General features: G+C 45.8%; 10 protein-coding genes across 10 annotated transcripts; 3 read left to right on the top strand and 7 right to left on the bottom strand.

The window, feature by feature from the left end:
* Positions 1-165: 165 nt before the first annotated feature.
* Positions 166-1,116, bottom strand: N7495_008440 (acetamidase/formamidase family protein; the record flags this gene model as incomplete). Its single annotated transcript, XM_057211091.1, has 1 exon — positions 166-1,116. The coding sequence occupies one exon, from the start codon at positions 1,114-1,116 to the stop codon at positions 166-168; it is 951 nt and encodes a 316-aa protein (XP_057060634.1).
* A 767-nt stretch (positions 1,117-1,883) lies between these two features.
* On the bottom strand, positions 1,884-3,006 carry N7495_008439 (PP2C family serine/threonine-protein phosphatase; the record flags this gene model as incomplete). Its single annotated transcript, XM_057211090.1, has 5 exons — positions 1,884-2,239; positions 2,313-2,415; positions 2,469-2,754; positions 2,800-2,909; positions 2,959-3,006. 5 exons carry the CDS (start codon positions 3,004-3,006, stop codon positions 1,884-1,886), a joined length of 903 nt encoding a protein of 300 aa, XP_057060633.1.
* A 592-nt stretch (positions 3,007-3,598) lies between these two features.
* Positions 3,599-4,621, top strand: N7495_008438 (cytochrome b5-like heme/steroid binding domain-containing protein; the record flags this gene model as incomplete). Its single annotated transcript, XM_057211089.1, has 1 exon — positions 3,599-4,621. The coding sequence occupies one exon, from the start codon at positions 3,599-3,601 to the stop codon at positions 4,619-4,621; it is 1,023 nt and encodes a 340-aa protein (XP_057060632.1).
* Positions 4,622-5,557: 936 nt separating this feature from the next.
* On the bottom strand, positions 5,558-5,787 carry N7495_008437 (uncharacterized protein; the record flags this gene model as incomplete). Its single annotated transcript, XM_057211088.1, is given in 2 exon segments — positions 5,558-5,572; positions 5,590-5,787. The coding sequence occupies 2 exon segments, from the start codon at positions 5,785-5,787 to the stop codon at positions 5,558-5,560; spliced, it is 213 nt and encodes a 70-aa protein (XP_057060631.1).
* A 1,840-nt stretch (positions 5,788-7,627) lies between these two features.
* Positions 7,628-8,105, bottom strand: fkbp3 (peptidylprolyl isomerase family protein FPR2; the record flags this gene model as incomplete). The annotated part of the gene is made up of 2 exons (XM_057211087.1): positions 7,628-7,796; positions 7,876-8,105. 2 exons carry the CDS (start codon positions 8,103-8,105, stop codon positions 7,628-7,630), a joined length of 399 nt encoding a protein of 132 aa, XP_057060630.1.
* Positions 8,106-8,315: 210 nt separating this feature from the next.
* N7495_008435 (Glycerophosphoinositol permease 1) lies at positions 8,316-10,113 on the bottom strand (the record flags this gene model as incomplete). The annotated part of the gene is made up of 6 exons (XM_057211086.1): positions 8,316-9,001; positions 9,057-9,425; positions 9,486-9,637; positions 9,692-9,808; positions 9,865-9,914; positions 9,979-10,113. The coding sequence occupies 6 exons, from the start codon at positions 10,111-10,113 to the stop codon at positions 8,316-8,318; spliced, it is 1,509 nt and encodes a 502-aa protein (XP_057060629.1).
* Positions 10,114-10,649: 536 nt separating this feature from the next.
* zrfB (low-affinity Zn(2+) transporter ZRT2) lies at positions 10,650-11,702 on the bottom strand (the record flags this gene model as incomplete). Its single annotated transcript, XM_057211085.1, has 1 exon — positions 10,650-11,702. The coding sequence occupies one exon, from the start codon at positions 11,700-11,702 to the stop codon at positions 10,650-10,652; it is 1,053 nt and encodes a 350-aa protein (XP_057060628.1).
* Positions 11,703-11,883: 181 nt separating this feature from the next.
* N7495_008433 (uncharacterized protein) lies at positions 11,884-12,372 on the bottom strand (the record flags this gene model as incomplete). The annotated part of the gene is made up of 1 exon (XM_057211084.1): positions 11,884-12,372. One exon carries the CDS (start codon positions 12,370-12,372, stop codon positions 11,884-11,886), a length of 489 nt encoding a protein of 162 aa, XP_057060627.1.
* A 346-nt stretch (positions 12,373-12,718) lies between these two features.
* N7495_008432 (uncharacterized protein) lies at positions 12,719-13,480 on the top strand (the record flags this gene model as incomplete). Its single annotated transcript, XM_057211083.1, has 2 exons — positions 12,719-12,947; positions 13,002-13,480. The coding sequence occupies 2 exons, from the start codon at positions 12,719-12,721 to the stop codon at positions 13,478-13,480; spliced, it is 708 nt and encodes a 235-aa protein (XP_057060626.1).
* A 6,236-nt stretch (positions 13,481-19,716) lies between these two features.
* On the top strand, positions 19,717-21,173 carry N7495_008431 (glutathione S-transferase family protein; the record flags this gene model as incomplete). The annotated part of the gene is made up of 3 exons (XM_057211082.1): positions 19,717-19,867; positions 19,949-20,087; positions 20,153-21,173. 3 exons carry the CDS (start codon positions 19,717-19,719, stop codon positions 21,171-21,173), a joined length of 1,311 nt encoding a protein of 436 aa, XP_057060625.1.
* Positions 21,174-21,611: the final 438 nt, after the last annotated feature.

The raw sequence follows: 21,611 nt of genomic DNA, 5'->3' as shown, positions 1-21,611 counted from the left end.
AAGCCTAGGTATGCCTAGGTATGCAAAACAATCAAGGCTGAACCTTGGAAGTCGACAATATTAACAGAACTACGCAAGCAAATCATCAAAATGCATCACTGGGGGTATCACGCCAAATTTCATATCCCTCTTTTTCCAAAGAACTCGTCCGGTATCTCAGCTTAGCTAAAAAATACCCAGTGGAACACTCATAGACACCTCAAAGTTGGGTACGTTGACAATTTCAACGATTTGTAAGTCGCCGACAACACTAGCAAGGATATAAGCCTCGCTACGAGTAAGTCCCTTGACCGAGACTAGCCATTGGACGAGATTCCTGGTAGCACTCTTAGCAGCCTGGAATAGATCTGGAGCGATTCCCAAGACACCATAGGTTCCAAGGTCTGGAAGAGGGTTGGGTATTTGTGATCGAGGAGGGGTCTGGTATTGCGGTGTAGTGACCCAGGGTTGGTTCTTGCAGAGCTCGAAGCGAAGAGTAGCTCGGATGGGCGTTTCGATGGCAGTGCCGCAGACCTCACCGTGGCCTTGGGCAGCGTGGCCATCACCACAACTGAAGAGGCCTCCAGCTGTCTGAACGGGGAGGTAGACCGAAGAGCCGACGCTAAGTTCTCGGCAATCCATGTTTCCGCCGGCGTGAGTGGGTGGGATAGTCGATAGTTCTTCGTCGTTACCGGGTGCCAGACCCATACAGCCTAGGAAAGGGCGAAGAGGAACCCGAATATCCTTGAATTGAGCGTAGCCCTTCTCCCGATCGAGGGACCAGATCTTGATCTCGGGCTCTAGAAATTCATCGGCAAGCAATCCGAAGCCAGGGATGATGGCCGACCAACCCCAGTCGGCTACCTCCAGGTTCAGGATGTCGACTTTGATCATGTCACTGGGCTGGGCATCTTGCACATAGATTGGACCAAAGACAGGATTGCAGCTACTGAGGTCTAGTGTCGTAATTGATGAGGCGTCGGATGTCCTTGTAAGTTGGCCATTGCTGCTATCAACGGCGTCAAAGGTCACGATCTGGCCGGACGAGACAGTCATCTTAGGAGCAATTTTCCTAGACCATTTTGTGTGTCCGCAATCCTTTCCTATGTGGAAGTTATTCCAAGAGGCAGAAGCCATGTTGCAGGATTTTGGAGTGAGCCCGAGACGAGCTTGAGTCGATGTCATTTTCAGAAAAGAAAAATAACCGCACAAAATCAGGCCAGAATTCAGATAATGGAATAGAAGAATATTAAAGAAAGGGGGAAAATCAAAAAATGAATAAAAACCAAATGTAAAAATATTCCAATGCTTAAATGGCGAGATGGTAGCATTATGACCGTCAGGGAAGGTGATTAGTGCTTCATCGAAATCAACTCCACCCCGTGACCACGATCATTAAGCTTCGGAGCTTCCTCTTTAGGAAGCCCTGGGATGTATGGCAATCAAAACAACCTCGGTATAAGAAGAGGGGAGTAATACTATTTGCTGCGATAAATTCGGAGATAAAAAAGAGTCAGCTTTGTAGTCCGTACTTCCTATCTATTCAGCTTGGAACCGATCGGAGCTAATCAGCGGCGATTCTACTTTAACCTAGTTTATCAAAGGACGTACACTAGTCAAGGAGGATGTACTTTGTAGGGGAAAAATAATAATAATAATAATAAAGAGTATGGATTTTTGGCATGTTCCCAACGCCCGTCGTCCAAGAGTTGCGCCCCGTTGAAAATTATAAAATTATGAAAATTATGGAACCGATTTGTCATTTGATGTACAAAAACCACCTTCTTGTTCTGGACAGAAAGGAACTCTATGCTGTCGAATTGTGGATATAATTATGGAGTTTTTGTGGTTGAGGTGGATACGATAGATCGAACAGAAGATAGGGATTGTTTAGGAGTCAAGAGTCAGGACTCTTGTCCGTCTATCATCATTATTATACAAGAGGCGTTGTCACTTCTTATATGATTTCCACATCTATTAACGAGGCATTCAGCAACGTCACTAGCCCGCTTTCCCTGTTGGGTCAGCTCTATCACGTGGTGGATTATGTCAGTTTCCTCAAAGCGGTCAGTGACACCATCTGAGGCAATCACGAGAATGTACCGTCGATCTTTCTTAAGTGTTCGTCTCGATGTATATGGCTCATTTGATATGAAGTTCCCCCATGTCGAACTTGTTGTGGGTCCGTCTTCTGACGTGCTCACTATGTTGAAGTTCTTGTATTGCAAGTCCCCTAGAGCGCGCGACATATTAAGACATCCTATCCTCTTATCAGCCATCTGATGCCTGGGACCTGTTCAGATAATTGAGACAAGAGACAGGGGTACACTCACCGATTCGAGGAATCCCCCTGCGTACCACAACTTCACCCCCTGCTTCTTCAATGCGTTTCCTTTCACTCGGAATCTCCGGCTTGTGTGCCTCTGTCACCCGTCTCTAGCGTCTTGATTAACCCCTCTTCTCTTCGTGATTGGAGGATCATTACGCACGATGTGAAATGGTTGCTCTGTCTTGGGATCTCTCTCCGCCAAAATGACATGCGAGTCGCCCAGGTTTGAGACAATGAGCTCACCCTCTGTGAAGTTGATTATACATACCGCTACCGTGGATCCGGATTCTTCACTCTCTTTCATGAATTGCTTGAATAATACACGATCCTCGTCCGAAATAGCGGCCTTGATTGCACTGGCATAGTCACCCTTGTTAAACTCGGGTCGTTGAGCGAACAGAAAATGTAGGTTTTTGCTGGCATGTTCTGAAACTGACCCCGTTCCACTAGATCAGTCAGATTTGTTCTCAACAGAGTTTGTTGGAACTTACTGTCCGTCGTATACAGCAAAGAATCCTATCTTGTCATGTGTCTGCGCGGGGAATTCTTCCGGCTGGAGGACTGTGTATCGATCCTCTTGATATGGTCTAGCACCCTGGACCTGTACTGCATGTCAGTAATTGCTGTAATGGGCTAGGTATAAGGCATACTTGACCTGCTCCGACATCGAAGATCCGAACTGCGTCGACGGTAGTCATGATTCGAGTCTGGAGCCTACTGAAAGTTTCTCACAGTTGCCTGGAAAATATCAGAAAAAGCAGTAAACAATACAATCCTTTGATTATAAAGACACTCAGGGCTGCAATATTAGATGCATAGGGTGATGGTGGATTGACATCATGAACGCCTTTGCCCGAGGAATGCAATCTAGATCCATCTTGTGTATGAGAACCATGGACTTATCTCAATCTACTGACTAATTTGCCCCACGACGAAAGCTTTTTGATTTAGCCGGCTTTTTTTTCCCTCTCGCTTTGGTTCTAGGTATGGAACTCCAGTCTAAAGTCCACTGGTTGTTGTAACTACCAATTTAGGCTGTTCTATAGTACCCCATGTGAAAGTAGATCTATAGATATTAGGATTAGATGAAACACAGAAAACATGCCATATTATCGTGAGCTAAGAAACGTTGGCCAAAGAAATACTGGTCGAAATAATGAGAAGAACGATCGATTGGGTTTTAATGAGCTACGTGCATTTTAACAGGGAAATAGGCATCTGCCTAGTATATCCATAATATCATTATTTCCCTAGGTAACTAGTGCTTATTGATCTTGAAGCTTAAAGCATATGTTCGGTGGCCGCACGGACCACCGATCTCGTCCAAACGCCACTTCACGCCTTTTAATCGAGTCCAGTGGTATTGTCATGAGCGCAAATTTCATCTCCAACTACCTCCCACGTAGCTGGACTCGCTCGTCTCACGAATCAGCTGCAATCGCCGAGCCCTCTAGTGATGTAGCCCCAAACCCTTCGTCGGCGGAGGCCGGCGATGACAGTGCATCAACCCCAAAGGCATCAGCATCGTATGCAACATCGCCTGTACTAGCAGTGCCTACACTGAATCTAGAGGAATCTAAAGAGAATGTGGCAGTCAATAAATCAGCAGAGGGACCGGTACTGACAGATCTCAATGCCCGAAAACAATATGCAAAGTCGTCAGCACCGTCATCTATGCCCCCACCAAAGCGGTCGACCATTACAGACACTTCTTTGATGCCACCGCCTCCAGTCCCGCGCCTCTGCACAACACCTCAACCCAATCGGACCCCAGGTGGAGGGCTTCAACCACCCCGTGTCAGTGGCTCTCCTCGTCCGCCCCCGTCCGCCGCCGCAGGACTGCGTGTGCCCCCAGGCGCTGGAAGCAGCGGTCTCAGCAGTAGTACATTGGCGCCGACATCCTTATCTTTGAAGAAACCATCATCTTCCAAAAGAGTGATCCTCGACCCGGGCTACTCCCCTCTCGACTGGGCAGCACTGGCAGCGAATCCTAATAGCCAACTACGTGGTGCAGGAGTCCCGCAAGGTCTACTACGCGTGACGCCATCTATGCTGAAAATACAGAATGGACGCAAGGGCCGCGACGCTTGGACATCGTACTTGGGCAAAGTGTACAATATCAACCCTTATATCCCATACCATCCTGGTGGAAAGGGGGAACTCCTGCGCGGCGCGGGGAAGGACTCTGGGAAATTGTTCCTGGAGGTTCACCCATGGGTCAATTGGGATGGCATTCTTAATGAGTGTTTAGTTGGCATTTTGGTTTCTGAGAATGATACCCAGGATGAGGGTACCCTGGATGCGATGGACTAAAGGGCTACCATTTTATATGATTACGGAGTAGATTACGACTGATCTGTCACTGCCATCCTTATATACTTGGCCTACTATACCCAATATACGCCAGACTACAAGAAATTTTCATATACTTGAGTATTGAGTATGGCTTTATCGACTCAAAGCTTCTGAAGAATAATGTTATTTCTCTAAATGATAAATAATGTGATTAGGAAAGCTGCTCACCAGATCTATTCCCTGTGGGTACTACATAGCGGTTACTCTGGAGACCTCGTTGAGAACAAACAACCTCGAGGACAAGTATATGACTTGAGTTTCAGAGCCAAACTTTCGAAAACAAAGATGATTTGTTCGAATTCTCAATCGTAATCTTCAAGTTTTCGGGGTCAGATGTGGCATGGGCAATATCCACTCAAATTAACTGGAAGTTTCACAAAGAGTCTTCCTCATCGCCGCTGGAATATCTTCTCAAATTCTTCCAAGGTTGTCTTCACTTAGCTTTTTCTGCTTCGCCTTCGCACTCGTTCTCACCCCACTTATAGCCCGAGTAATAAAGCAATGGCGGCCATATGTGATCAGTCTTGTTCCTAGTCTATATCAAGGATTTGGGTTTGACCAACTACGACCAAAAATCACCCTCTGCCGGCGAAAAGACGTTAATAGCTCTTGTTTATGTCGCTCCTCCATCTACGCCGCTGTTACATGCGCTGCTATTCCCATCATTTCACTGTGTAGTCACATTCTCCACTCAACTACAACCACTTTCCCAAGTCATTACACCTCTGAATGAGGTTATACCGCAGTATTCAGATCAGCGGACTCTTTTTGATGGCTCCATTATGAATTTGGCTGGCTCAGGTATAGTAACCACCTTTACAAGCCACAAACTCCAGCAACCGCTTTTGCAACCACTTCTTATTTATCATTCCACTTCTATGTTTCAACCGCCTTTTACGCAACCAGATTCTACATCGCACTCTTACTGTTGCCATTTTGCGATGGCACACGCAGTCGACTATTCCTCGTTTGAGGAAGCCTCCCCGCTGAGCCTCCAGAATGGCAACTTGGACTCCCCAGCGTCGGATGACGAGTTCTGGACATTTGACCCAAAGCGCTTCACGGCCCAATATTAACGAGTAGCGAGAAACAAACTCATCAACTGGATGGGTGACGGGAGACATGATCGACCTTAACATCTATTCCACCTCATGCTGAGTAGGGCCAGAGGTTTCAAACCACCAGTGTGCGTCCTGCGGAAGCCATCAACTAAAGGTAGGCTTACAGACTGTAGTTCAAACCCGTAGTATAAGAAGCGGATGGACTTTCCTACAACAAATTCTTCGGGTTTTCATGGGCAGTTTCTACATGAAAAAATACGACTACTTGCAGTACATCCCGGAAAGTTGATCCTCAGCTTCATCCCATCCCTTAGGGGCTATTTTCGACAGCTATCAAGGAGTCCTCAACCTTGACTACCGATACAAAAGATTCATCTTCAAACTTGGGAGCGAAAAGTTGGAGGGCGTTTCTATCACTTCAAACATTGGTTCATCGATTGTAAAATTATTTTAATTCTACTGTTACATCGAAAGCGGATAGATTGAGTCGAGACGAGACTTTCTCGGGATACTGAAGTGCTTCTTAATGGGGCAGGCATTCAACGTGTATTGCTTATCAAATGAAACATGCGACGAATAAGTTGTCCAGCTTTGGAAGTTATGGCCCAACAGGCAGTATCCTTAAGATCCGCTATGTTCTGAAACCGTTATATTAAATCACTACCTAGTTTGTATAAGTAGTACGCTGGGAAATATCATATAGGAGAGTTACTCAGGTATACTATCTGAACACCTAATGTCCCAAATTCTCTCTGGTTAACTTGGAAGTAGCTCGTCTGGCCACAAAAACCTTGGAACTCCCAGCTCTAAAAATACACTTCTTGCCCTGCCCAGATGCTACCTCGAAGATGAGATCAAATGTCCGCACCCGAATAGGAAGAAGTCTATTCGATATTATCCGTCTTATCCATCTGCCATGGCTCCTTTTTAGGTTTCCATTTTGATACAATTCGTACATATTCCCCATTCAACCAACGCAAACCTTTCATATATTTAGAGAAGCGTTTTGCCTCTGTCAGTCCAAAGTATACTTCAGCCTCGACAACCTTAACCTCCTCTCCCAGGAATAAGTGGCCAGACAGGATTTTGAAGAGGGTAAGCTCTCTTTGGAGCGGGTGGTAGAGACGGATTCTCGACACTGCAACGACACGCTCGCATATAACAATGCCTGTTCTTTTCAAGCCACTCTTCTACACAGTCAAGACAAAGCCAATGCCCACACGGCAACTTGACAACTTGCACACCTAATCCAGCTGGGTGATTACAGAAAGGACAGAGAGCCTCACGATATCCTCCAAGTTTCGATTTTTGCATTTCTTTACAAATTCTGATACGGCGCAGAGCTTTTATGGCGTCTTCTGAGAGTCCGGGGCCGGCACTGGTTCCGTTGAGGTGGTTTGTATACATTGGTTGAAATATCTTGGATAGTGGTATTGTGTTGTCTTAGTTTGGGTTGAGAATATTAGTCAAGGTGGTAATGTGGTTTGTAGATGGCTTGGTGGACAGATGTGTGTTTGGAGTGTAGATATTGATCGGTTATGAACAGACCTCCACTTGGGTAGGGAGGGAACGTGTATATTTTATTCAATATCTTACCCTTTGTTCTCGAGTTAGGTCATCATCCCTATTAACTTCCAATATTTGGGGTCTATCAAAGAAAAAGTGGCTTAAAGAAGAGGCTATCAACCACCTTTGATCTCATTCCAAGGTTTCAGTTGGCAGGGCTAGCGCCTTTGATGAGATGGAAATGAGGCCCAGTAACCTTAGAATATAACGTTGAAATATACACCTATCTAAGTTGATATCTGATTTACAAGGATAGATATTCTCAATCACAACCATAATGAAGGGACGAATTAAACAATTAAGAAATAAGTTTCATAACCCAAAGTCGTCAACCGTTTTACAGCTCATCATTCTTAACGCCATCAATAGCAACAAGCTCAGTCTCAAAGACCAGTGTCGAGCCAGCAGGGATAGGCCCCATATTGCGATCGCCGTATCCGAGTTCGGGGGGAATAGTAAGTGTGCGCTTCTCACCAACGCACATGTCAAGAAGACCCTGGTCCCATCTAGATACAAGACAACCGTTAGATTAGCTAGATTCATAGCCAGGCCTATTGTAATTATAGGTGAGTTCGGCAAACTTACCCCTTGATCACACGACCGGTTCCAAGCTTGAAGTTCAATGGCACATTGCGCTTGAAGCTCGAGTCAAATTCTTTGCCATCGATGGTCTCTAGTGCACCGCGGTAGTGCATCTTGACACCGTCGCCGTTTTGGGTCTTACGGGTGCATTCGACTTTGTGGGTTACCTCGATGCCAACCTCGGCAGCTAAGGCGAGGGAAGTGAGGGAGAGGAGGATGGTGGCGAGACGCATGATGTTGGAGGTTGTGGGGTTAATTGAGTGTAGAAGGGGGAGTTGATGTCAAAGCAAGGAATGCAACGTGGAGCTGCGGAGGTGTGGGTCTGCCGAGCGGAGTCGGCATTTAGGGTTGGAATTGGTAGAACGGCACTTTTCTTAAGTCCTTGAACTTGTATTCAGCTATCTAAAGAATCGATTGAACATTATTTCTTCAATCTGAGAAATCTACGAACGGTCCTCCTTGGGCAAAATCACTGCCTTAGTTGCAACGGTTTGCAGGCCATAATCGGCTACATCCATCAAATCATCCTCGCCCATAGAGCCAACCCAGCCCCTAGACACCAGATAAGCACGGAATTTCTCATCTCGCACCTGCAAATCCTCACCCGACAGATCAGGTACAAAAAACCAAGTAACCAGAATGCCGACCACGCCACATATGGCAGCAATGATGAAAGTCCACCGATTGCCGAGATGATTCTTGATGGGCGTAAATGCCTGCGTTCCAATAGCAGCCCCTGCCTTGCCAATTGCAGCTGAGACTCCATAGCATGTACCACGTACACCGGTCGCATATGATTCCGAGGAAAGCAGACCGAGCATATTTCCAGGGCCAAAATTTCCGCTGCTTTGCATCAAGCCGTAAATGACGACAAAGAGGGGGACTACCTTGCTGATTTTATCGTAGGTGCATCCTATTATTAGACCGAAGACAAGATAGCCTGCAAATCCTATCATCATCACATTCTTACGGCCGACTTTATCGCACAGACATGCGCCAAGGAAGACTCCAGGGAGCGAGATGGCGCCGAGAAGGAGTTGCCATTCTGCAGTCCGCTTGATTGAACCGTTGCCGACAACGGATGAAATTATGGTGCCTGAGAAAACCCCATTTGGGAATGTGACAAAGTCTGTTCAAGATGTTAGTGTTTCGGAATGATAAGATGATATTTAGATAGTTCATACCATAGAGAAACCATGTTCCACAAGTACCAATCAGCGTCCTCCAGTAGTATCGAATGACCAATTTGTAGGGAACACGTCGCTTGATCGCACCATGGCGGTAGAGTGCCGAGTTCAGCATACGAATGCGGAAGTAGAACACAGTCAGTGGGAAGATGCAACCGATACCGAAGCACACGCGCCACACGGTACTATAATGTGCTTGGCCACAGGCCATAAGAACAATCAAGAAGATAGAGACTGCAATTGGACCACCAAAGGACAATGGGAAGTTGGTCACCATGATGAATGCTGGACCACGGTGCTTGGGAAGCAGTTCGTTGGCAGACTCTGACGCGGAGGCTGAGGATGCTGGGTATTCACCACCGGCACCTTTTATAAGACCAGGATTAGCATTCTGCAGTTATGGGGTTCGATGTATTCAGATCCTACCAAAGCCGACGATACCCCGGGCTACAGTCATCATCCAGAACATGCCTTCGATGGTGACACCATGAGAGGCGGTAGCGAGGACACCACCTATAACGATCATCAAGGTAGTGAAGACAATGGCAAATTTGCGGCCAAGATAGTCGCAGGTCAGACTAGGTCCAGGACTATTAGACTTGATCGTATATGGAGCTGTGCCTTGATCTTACCCGATGACGACTTGGCCAATGATTTCACCGATGAGCAGCGCATTGGATACTCTTGTGCTGACATTCGAGACGTACTGCTTGGTATACTCAGCTTTGAAAAGGACATTGGTCATAGTCCTATCAAATGGAGTGAGAGGATGATTCTTGATAACTCTGATGGACTTGGAACTTACATCAGATTGTTCTGGTATCCATCGCTAATAAGAGCAAATCCACTCGAGAACTGGAGGTATTGATTAACTGTTTAGCTTAAACGTCCGCAGAAATGTTAATTCAGATGAACCCACGATGGTGAACAAATCGGAGAGGCTCTGTCGCTTCGAGACATTGGTGTCGACATCTCCGACAGTAAGCACTGTATCTGGGTCCTCGCTCTTCATAGCAGACTCCACGATAACATCTGGACCGGGAAGGGATGACATCTGATCCGTGCTGATAGAAGCAACTCGATTTTATCTATTGGTGCGAATACAAGGTGGAGAAAGAGCTATTAGGTCACATAGGTTGTAGAAGATCTGGTACAAACGCATAAACCTTGGAAGTGCGACCGAGAACAACTGCCTATTCCGTACTACAATACCTAGTTATTTTCGCGCCGGTTTAGGATGTTGACATTCCACATACATCGTAATAACCTTGATTGGTGGGAAAGGTGATGATCTACATCAAGAACACGTGGGAAATAAAGATCTCATTTGTTCGATCGAGTGATCGGAATCCAATCCTATTTCAAATCTAACTAGTCCAAGCAACCCCAAACGCCATGCCCAGGCTCATAATTCATCCCGAAATAAAAATTGACAAAACGCCGAAATATGTCAGAGTGGGTATCGATGATAACAAGCACATGGGAAGGATACATCTACCAAGAGACAATCTTGAATTCCCAGTTCTTTTTGTCGCGCAAACGATCAAGAAAATGATATGATCAAAGCAAATCATTGAACAAAGTCGTAAATCATGCCCATTTGCCAAGTAAGGCCATGAGTAGAGCTCCAAGGCAGAGAAGGAAGAGGGCAAGCAGCACATCGCGGATTGGTGCTTTGCGCATGGTTTCGCTAAACATGAACTCATGGGCAAACAACTCTATGAGCGCAGTGTAGATCAGAATACCCGCGGAGATCGAGTCGAAGATACCGTTGACAATCAAAGTTGTTCGTCCCGTGGGCGGGTAACTCTTTCTGACACCCAAGCCAATAGCAATGGCAATGGGTGCAGCTAGTCCAAAAGCAAATGCTAAGTAGTAGGGTGTGCGGCGCTTGTTCGCTGGCCAAGGAATTTGAGCTAAACGCGCGCCCAGGCCCAGTCCTTCAAAAGTTTGGTGAAAGGTGAGGACGATGTACAGAGTGATAAACTCTGAGCCAGATACAGCTAACGTAAGACCAACGAAGATGGAGTGAAATATGATTCCAAATTCAAGGATGAAGATAGCTGTCAACTGCGCGGCATAGTCTTCGATCGCCGGTCTGTCTTCCTCTGAGTCGTCGTCGACATCGTGGTGTGTGACGGTGTGACCCAGGTGGTTTTCGCCAGGCATGTTCCTTTTTTCTTCCTCCGACACAGGTGAGGTATTCTCGATCTCATTCTGAGTGCTATCCTCTTCATCATGAACGTGAGCACCGTCGAAATTAGAAAATCGCATCACCATTAGCTCCACGAAAAACAAAACAACAATGACCATTAGGACAATACCCTCGACCCAGCTGTACTCAGTGATCATTCCAGTCAAGCAGGAGTTATTCAATGCTGACTCGGCCGGAGCGAGCAGATGGATAAACGCCGTCGCAGCGATGACTCCAGATCCAAAGTATTTAGCAGCGAAGAATGCCCATTTGAAAAATCCTCCACGATCAATGAAGCGCCGAGTAAGCACAGGAAAAACTGCACCGAGGGTAGAGCCGACCAGGATAACAAAGATGGAAGAGATGCGCAGACCAAGTCGACCATCGTATCCATTACCTGTGGCACATGTATCAACCTCGCGTGGAACCAAGGAGTTGAAAGACTCCATTGCCAGTAATTGAGAATATTGCGTATCTGTCGAGTAGATTTTACGATCGTTGATAGATTGCGAGAAAATATTCAACCAGATCAAAACGACAAACGAGAGTAGTGGGGGAAAAGTTTCGAGTTGACGTGGAGGGGGAGTTATTTCTAACTGACGACTCTATGTGGGTATTTTTCTGCAACTATCAGCCCACAAGGTCCTCGACTGAGAATCCAATTGCTAGCACGGTGAGAAAACCGGGCTTGTTTGGCAAGATGAGATCCAAGGTGAAGACCCGGCAGATCTGGCAGATGAACTCAACGCACGAAAGCGCAAACAGAAACTTTCCAAGAGACTTGGCGATGCAAGGTGGGCATACGATCAAGTCTAAGAGATCGGAAATGAAATTGTGAAGGTTTTGGGAGTACGATGGAAGTCTCGAGTTTGCGAGTACCTTGGGAGGGTTCACAGTACGGTCTGCAACGATAAACGAGTGAGGAAAATGGGAACTTTTTTCAGAAGCAAGGAGTTTGGCTAAATGCACAGATATTGACTTGATACAGAACATTCGGATATCATGACCATCCAACGTGGGGGGAAGAGGAATGCGTAATCTAATGGGGACCTTGTTGGCTGGTAGAAACATCAAATTTGAAAGTATCGGGTACTTCGGGGAGAATACATTACTTAACATAATGATAGGTACCTGGTACAACTCCACTCAGAAGCGGGTTGGCACTGGGGACCTTGGGGACGTAATTCCCATTTCGGTTGCGGTGGTTGGCTATGGATCACGTGTTTTTATTAATGAAGGAACGGTTGAGTATGAGGACTAGTAGTTGAAGTAAGTGATAATGTAGAAGTGTCATAATCTTTTTCGAGGAAAGAAGGAAGGATGGAAATTCCTAATGGTTTTTATTCAAATCATGATGAATAATGTATCTGTCATCCAATCAGAGATCATGAGTTGACGAAGCTTGGCATGACATGTGATTAGCTCACCTTGGACTTCGCACACCTCTACACTTGTTCATGTCAACATGGCACCCATCCGTCGCTACCTTCGAATTAGTAAATATTCTGTTCTCGAGTGTCGCATATATCTAGAAAACCCATCGGACACACGATGGCTTCTTGATCCTCGTGATCCCATTCTCCCTCGGGTGTTCGCTGCGATTCGACCTTTAGTCCTGCCAAAGCTGCGTGAGGAAAATGAGCGCATGTTCGCAAAGAAAAAAAGCAAGGCAGTCAAGGATGTTATTGTTGAAGGTGTGCTATTATGCTTGTTAACGTCAACAACCTAATTAACGCGTATCGCTGTAGATGAGTTTGAAGTCGGCATCTTCCTTCGGGAGTCGCGTACTCGTCATTCGCTCTTAACGCGTCAAAAATCATTCGACAAGTCTTACAAATCAAAGGACCCTGGAGAACTCAATGTGGGAATAGAGCCTGGCAACCCCAATAACGCGCATATTATCATAGGGAGCGATAGCGATAATGATCCCGACTTTGATATGGGCGACATTCCACATGCCGAAGATGATAGTGGGGCAGAAGAAAGCTTATCCAGGAGGAAGAAGTTAGTGAAGACAAACACAGCCGAGGAGGCAGGCGATGAGAAGAAAATGGGCTTCGAAACCCACTATGAAAGCTTCAATATCTGGGGCTGGGTGCTGTGTTTGATCATCTCCCGCAAGGGCGACAAGCCAAGAGCAACAAGTGTTGGGACAGCGGCACTGGTGCAACCTCTGATGGAGGAATGGATCTCTACCCAAGTACAGACTGGGATTGACGAGGATTGAGTTGATTCAAAGAGTGTTCTAAAAGCCTTACACAACTTCTCAACCCCGGCGGATAGTCTTTACAGCTGAGTTTTCCCCGCATACTACGGCTACCGCTAGCCGTGGGTGGCCTGATCGTCCACAAGACCTTATTCTGTAACACATGTCTAAATTGTAGAGTTGCATGCTCTTGCAAGAAGGCTGTGTGAAATGCCGTTGATGCGCGCGATTTCGTACTATGCTCTAGGCCAAAAGAAGGCTGTTCTTCGTCACACCTCTACATGCATGTCACGCAAGTGCTTTTGCTCAGGATTCATGGCGCCGATATTGACCCCTGCTACTGACGAACGGGCCTCTGCAGGGGTACATAGGGATGCTTTAGCTTATTCAATTGACATCCCAAATTGGATGCATGCATGGTGTTTGGGGTCTACTATCCAGACAAATTTTAGTCTTCATGACATGCATGGAATGATTCAATTACACCGTCATCCTTCAAGTTCCTTCCAGGTCCAGATTAAAATTGCTGAAGAAGTTTTAGTTTGTCTAGGTACGCCTGAAAAGTATATCATGGTTCCTCGGCATGATCCTACCAGGAGTCTAAGACGGATCATGTCATAGCCTCGGTCATGTCTTGATAGTCTCGGTCGAGTTCATAATTTTGAAGTCTGAAGGATGACGCTGCTGTACTCCTAACTGCGTAAGGAGTGCTAAAGTCCTGATCATGGATTTCAGTTCCACCCAACTCGACCCCTCTACGGAATCCTCGGGTCCTCGGGATTAGGTTTTCCAGAATATTGAAGAAGGTTGAAGTATGTGGATCTTCATTTTGAAACATGTCCATATGTCCACGTCCTCCACTTTTCGACCCTGATGAGTTGAAAACTCTACTCTGTATGCGAGAGTCACAATATCCGTTTAACATGGGGAAAGTACGGAGTAGACTGAAGTAGAGCTAGGTACGTACTTGGGCCATAGTTACATCGCCTAAGTACATATTTCGTCAGACTAGCTATCCTGGTGCGAGAAACGGTGTGAGGAACCTACATTAGTCCCGCCACTAAAGCCCAATCCTTTACCCTAGACAAAAACGGGCACGTACTTTCTGTCATGAGCCGCCAGGTACGGAGCTTAAAAAAAAAGGGATATCAAATGCCGAAAGCGGCAAGTGGATTGAAGCGTCTCGAATTGATGGCCTTTATTACATTACTTTGTAAGCCAAATGGAAAAGCCTCAAATCAAATAAAATTTAAAAAAAAATTATGAATAAATGAAAAGTTGAAGTCCAAAGTCTCCTTTTTTTTTTCTCCGAAAGAACTCCACATGAATTTTCCAACGGTGCGGAACCCGTGGACAGCGGATGGTCAACCCATAAAGAGCGGTATACCCCTGGCTATACCTAATTAGGCTACGGAGCCCTCGGTCAAGGTTGACTTTTTACTTAGCTTGTTGACTGCCATGTGTTTCGTTCCAAGAATTGACAATTGCCGCTTCAATTTCATTTCCTCCATTTTCTCCACTTGGACTTTCCCAGTTGTCTCTTCGGAGATTCTTTGTTGGGGAATTATAATAGGTGGAGCTCGGAACCACGAACTCCTGCCAGGTACCGATACCTCTTTTGAATCCCAACTTGGAACTTCGTAATAAAGGATGTGTAATTGGATCCAATATTTTTTAAACAAATCCCGGCCACACAGTTCCTGCCCGTGTTACCATATAGGGCTGCGGTCATGCGGAAATTGAAAATTTTTCATCTCGTTGTCTCCTCTTAGGGCTTGATATTTTTTTACCTATTTTTTATCTTTTCATGAAACAAGGTTCAGTAATTCCATGGAGTACTTTGTAGCTGCGGGGAGCCTAATGTCAATTCACGTCTTTGACTTCCATTTACTCCCTTTGAGCTCGGCTGATTGGACTGGTACAATTTAACGCCACATTGTCACTATCGATTAGATCTCTGCACTGTATCTCAAAACTTGAAACAAGCGACCCCGGCACCCAATGATGTACATGACCAACCTGCATTGTGGATAGTCCTTCACGAACATCTATTGGAAATGAGATTGCACTCCGTACAGGTTTGTTCCAAGGTTCTGTCAAGAGGTGCAATCAAACCTTGTCATACAATCAAACGCCTTGAACTACCATACTTTCTCTTTTTTTCTTTCTTTTTTTAAGGAAATCTCCGATGAAAGAAGAAATGAGGATTATGCCATGCATTCAAGAGGTAGATCAGCCACACGAGGCGGGTACTCTGTAGCGTAAATAAGACTCAAAATTAGGGCTAACTTATGGGTCTCTTTGCAGCCATCAATTAGAATCTACCTAAGCAAGTACTCTGTACTGCATAGAATAGGAAGGGGAGAAACATTGAAACCTTTTTCAAATAAGGATCAATCTTCCTCAGAATGGGGCTTACTTAACATGGAATCAACCGCACTCTAATTGTATTGAAGAATGTACTGTTTGTTTTTTAGAAGTTCCCCTGAGTCAGTGCTACAGTGCGCCAGGCAACATTGTAAATCAAATTATAATCTACGGAATACTCCGCATTATTTACCCCGTTGGGATACTAGTAGCTGTTAGGTTGACGTGTCACATTACGATCAACACAGAAAGAACTGTGATCAACCGGGGTATGATGAAAGCTCCGGGTCTAAACGAATCAGCAGCTCTAGAGGATGAATTATTCTACGCCACAACCTCAGCTTATCTTATCCTAGGGAACCCGACCATAATACACTAGTATTGACAGGGTTCTTAAGTCCGTAGGATAGCACGGAACTTCGGGTAAGAATTACTTGAACTAAACCTTTGTCCAGGTGAATACGACGTCTCTCACCTTGAAAGTACTTGAGTTTTTTCTTGTTACCTATTCACTTTCTCATCAGTAATCAGAGTCCTTGAAACTGGACCCCAGTATAATTTTAGAACCCCTTTTTTTAGACAGCCCGGTACTGAGTATGGAGTATTCATTGGGTTTCAACCTGGTATTTTCTTAGAAGTTTATCGGTTTAGGGGGGTTTCACAATTCAACATAAATAAGATTTTTTCTAAAACAGAAAAAATAAAATAAGTATGTACTCAGCCTCTTCCTCACCGTATTCAGGAACCTGATGGAGCCATGGTGGGTCCATGGGAGATTACCATTGGGGCCTTGTCACCGCGTGGTTTCAAGGATGCTGTAAATAAACAGAGTAAAATACTTATGAGCTGAGAAAGACTGAGAAGTAGGATTGAAGTCTTAGATTCTACATATTATTCAAGATATTCCTGCCCAGGTGTAGATATTTCTTACTTTTCTTTTTTCATACTATGGATACCGCTAGTTCGAAAATGGGATGAACTAAGAAAAAACCAGGTGGAGAGCTTCTAGAAAAACCACGTTCTATACTATTTCCCATTCAGGATATTAATAATCAAATCGAATTAGGTACGTCAGATTTAAGTGGATCCTACTGTTCATAGCAGGGATTCTCTACACTAAGTTAGCCCAACGCTACCGGGATCTCCATTCCTGCTATAAGAATCCTTTCTTTCCTCTTTTTTTTTCCTTTCCCACTTGATCATACCTAAGCTTCTCAACAACTTCGACTTCAATCTCACACACATACACACTCATCACACAACTCAAAAGCCTTTAATGCTTTTCTCTCTCCAATTCATAATGCCTTCCATCGCCGTCTCTCAATTCCCTCCCTGCCCTGGTCCTCCTCCCAAGGGCCCTCTTCCTCCTCTGCCGAAGTAACTGAGCACCTTCCCAATGACCTGTGAATGAACCTGGCGCAGGTCTCGACACCTGCGCTCACGACCTGGGAGCCCCCTTCGGCATAAGAATGACCTCGATCTCGACGGTCTCAGCTCTGAACGACTCTTCTCTACTCGGTTTTGGAACTATCAATTTTAATATCTTCAACATTCCCAATTATCGAACCCTACAAGCATCTCCGCCAGAGTGACTCGCAATCTCACGATCAGATACAAAGCTCAACCCTTTTCTACCGGTAACTGCCTAGAAACCGAACCGCGCAGTATCCGGACCCTGCGCATACGAGATAGGGAACAACCAAGCTCGTCTTGACTGACGAGCTGAGGGGGAAAAAAACCATCATTTTGCATTGCATACTTTAATCGCATCACATCATCAACAATGGGGACCGAGCGCCGGCGCTACAATGGCATACCCTGACACTGCATTCTCAATACCCAACATTTTTCTTTCATTCTTATCTCCTTGCCTCGACCGTTTCGAGTTTGACGCACTCTTTCAGCATCCCCGCATTCTAGCGAGATTGGAACTCGACAAAGATCGTCGCCCTTAGCGGTTTTGACGCACAGATAACGGCGAACAATACTTTTTCACTACTAGCGTCTATGACGATTGGACCAGATTACATTTACCCACATGAATCTTACCCCCTCTTGTCACCGTCAATCATTACCGGGTTTATTTTTTTTACCTTGCACGCAAATATTTTGCGTCATCCTCCATCAATCGGTGTATCCGCATTTGCCTAATATGGCCTCGTCATCCCATCATTTGGATCTTTATGTTTTCGGTCTTCATGTTTCTCTTTTTTTTTTTTTTTTTTTTTTAGCCGCATGTATCAGAATCCTGAAACGGCTTGTACTATAGAGTCAATATACCCCAGAAGAGCAAACTATCATATATTCTATCCTAACGGATGTCGCACATACAAAACTCCACGTGCATGAGAACCTTGAAAATTTTAATTGTACCAGAAATGGAATTGAAACAGTCCGATCCGGCCCGATTGTTTCATCGTCAATCCCGCCGCCACATAGGCTCTTTCCAAGGTTCGAGAGAACACTAGAAAGCGGCAATCAACACGGGCCACTTGGGGGGGGCCATTGAACTACTGAACTACGTACATTTTGTCAGTAGAATCTTGATTTGGCACAAGCTTCTACTTTCTTATCGATACTACAAAGTACAAGGGTAAAGACATGGGGAATTAAAAGACCGGTTGCAACCGATATGGCGTTATCTTAGTTCCATAATCTATGAAATCACGCAGATAGTGATCGACCATTTCTATCGTCATGCATGGGCCAGCGCATAGCTGTAACCTGGGTCAGTGCCAGGTACGGAGTACACAAGATAGGAAAATCGTGATGGTCCCACATAAGGGAAAAGAGGGGCGTGGAGAAATCAGGTTGGGAAAGAGATATGATACTTCATGAATCATGGTATCCGAGCGCTCGGGTGCGGTGGTCCACGTAACTGGGAAGAGGAAAACAGGACCTGGTACTATTGGCCTTCATAGCTGATTTCCAAGGTTCCAAGGTGAAGTCATCTATTGGAATTCGACGTAGAGGTAAAGCTAACTGTACATAAAGAGATGGAAGTATGCAATAATTGGCGGAAAAGTACTCGTATGCATATCAATGACTCAATGACTTCCAACCGGCGTGTGTGTACTAGTGACTACTAACTTATGCCCCGCTGCTCTACCTTTTTAGCCTCGTTCCTATTATTTCTCGGGGTGTTAGCCATATTGCATGCTTAGTCTTGCTTTGACCGCCATGTTTCATGCTTGGATACTCCGTGTTTACCGACGGTTTGGATGACAATGCTCACAATCTGACGGCTTTTTGCCGTGATCAGTCATGGCCAGCCGCGATAAGAGCCCCTTGTGTACTCCGTACGGATATATGCATGTACAGAGTACTAATATGCAGGGATGTGTAGTACTCCATGCTTTGTACGGTCATGAATCATCACCCTGGTCGATATTGGTTTTTAGGACCTTATACAGCCCGGAGTAGATGTTGCGCTATTTGTCCAAGTTCAAAGCAACAGGCGAACTATCGAGTTTGTGGCTTACTTCGGTGCTATGTTGGTCCTTGGATACGAGCGTTGCGGAGAGAAACAGCCCGAGGTGCTATGACTTCTGATGTGAGATCTATTTTGATTATATTTACTAGCTGAACCTAGCTTCGTTCTATTGCGGGTAGTACGGATTATAGTTGAGTACTAGTTAATAATTACTAGTTACACGTTAAAGCTGGCACTCAACGGGAAAGCCTCACAAAGCGGTTGTGTAAAAAGAATCGTAGATACAATGATAATACTCCAGTAGAAATAGTTGAATAGACAATCCCGATGTTTAGCCCTGGAAGGCGTTGTCTGCAAGTCGATGCCGATCATCGATCGACGCAAAACACCAAACACACGTGATTCGTCCACCAAAATAACATCCGCGGCCGTTCTTCCTCTCCACGCGCAAACCACAATGAAGCTACAATTACATGTGTGGGGCCCTGCCTTTCAGCTGCCCTCAATCGAGGCACAGTGCCTCGCCGCAATTGCCTACTGCTCGCTAGCGCTTCCCAAGGATTCCTGGGAGCTGATCGCAACCAGCGATCCCTCCGTGTCCCCTACTAGTAAGTGACGCACGGCTTGACACTCGGACTCAATACAAAAATACACTTGGAATTAGCTGACAAGTCATTTGAGTTCAATAGGTGAACTACCCGCTCTACAGAATGGATCCGTCTGGGTAAGCCGTTTCGGCAATATTGTGGACTACCTCCGCCAGTACTCGAATGGGCAATGGGATTTGGATCGCGACTTGGACAAGTCAGACCGCGCCGATGACACTGCGTATGCCTCATAATAACTCCCTCATAGATATACCAGTACGCTAATTGACTTGCGACGGTGCGCAGCTTCTCCTCATTCGTTGAATCCCGTGGCCAGTCTCTTCTCGACCTCTACCTGTACGTCACCAGCCAGAACTATTATGGCAACACATCTCCCGCATACGCCAATATTCTCCAATGGCCAAACCAATGGATCCTCCCACCAAAGCTGCACGGAGCCGCCAAAGCCCGTACCGAGCACCTAGACCTATCATCTCTAGATCTGAAAGCCCTAGAGGAACACCGACAGCGCGAGCACTCGGCCGCCGTTGCCGCGGGGAAAGTTCCAAAAAATCTTATCAGTCGACCTCGTGAATCCGTATCCGGCTTACTGGGTCGGACAGCGCAGCAGAACAGCTTCCGACTCGAGGCGCTGACAGCCGAGTTTTTTGAGCCTCTAGAGGCAATGTTAGGCGACAAGAAGTACCTACTAGCAAAAGAAGGTGGCAAGTCCCCCTCTAGCTTGGATTGCATTACGCTCGGATACCTTTCTCTAGCTCTTGTGCCCGAGCTCACTTTCCCTTGGCTGAGAGACGCGATGCGTGTCAAGGCCCCGCTCCTCTCCAAGTACACAGAGCGAATGCGGACTCGGTGCTTCGGCGATAACCCTGTTGAACTTGCACATTCATTAGTGCCAGAGTCAGCCCCTAAGTCACCTCTGCCGTGGCGGGCACCCGGGCGTATATCTGTTGCTGGGATTGGTAGCACCCTTCTCAATACATTGGCAGATTCCACACCAATTTTGCGTGATGTTCGTATGCATAATAGAATGAAGCAGGCAGTTGAGTCACCAGATGCAGAACTCTCGGCCGTGGAACAAGCAGCTGTCTCGTCTTATGCTGATGCTCGCAAGAAGGACCTGTTCTTTTCTATTGCGGCTGTGGTAGGCAGTGTTGTTGCCTTGGTGGGATATACGATATATACTGGTTTAATTACCTTTGAGACTCAAGAGGAGCAATTTAAGGAGGATGAAGATGATGCCCTTGTTGATCCAGGTTCAGCAACCGACTTCCTAGGCGATTTGAATCTAGGAAGTCTAAGTGTATGAAATAACAACTCAAAATAGACATAACCGGTGGCCTTTTCTCAGCGATATATTTTGTTATACAGCATATCTTGAAGCATGGATTATCAAATTTTGTATCTTATGTGAAACATTAGTGGACTTGATGAACTGTGGCAATGCTGGAAATAACTGTATTCCACCACCCGCGGATTCCATTGCTCTCGTTATGGATCCATACATATCTTGTCTACCTCTCTTGAGCTGCAATGCATCTATTCCAGACTCCTCGCCTTGAAGATCTGCCATCCCGGTCATTCAAGGCCTTACAGTCTCGCAGTCTGTCCTGTCTTCTCAGTGACAATGCGATACAAAGATAACGGCATATCTCTTATCGCTGCAGGAAATAATATCTGGTACAACAGAGCTTCGACAAAGACAATGTTTCCTTATTGTGATTCTTACCTACACTTGGATTTTGCC

Source organism: Penicillium taxi, assembly GCF_028828555.1.
Source record: "Penicillium taxi strain IBT 34144 chromosome Unknown utg000005l_segment0_segment0, whole genome shotgun sequence".
NCBI classification, from domain to species: Eukaryota; Fungi; Ascomycota; class Eurotiomycetes; order Eurotiales; family Aspergillaceae; genus Penicillium; species Penicillium taxi.
Note: the sequence above shows the minus strand (reverse complement) of the source record. Positions and strands in the feature narration are given on the sequence as shown.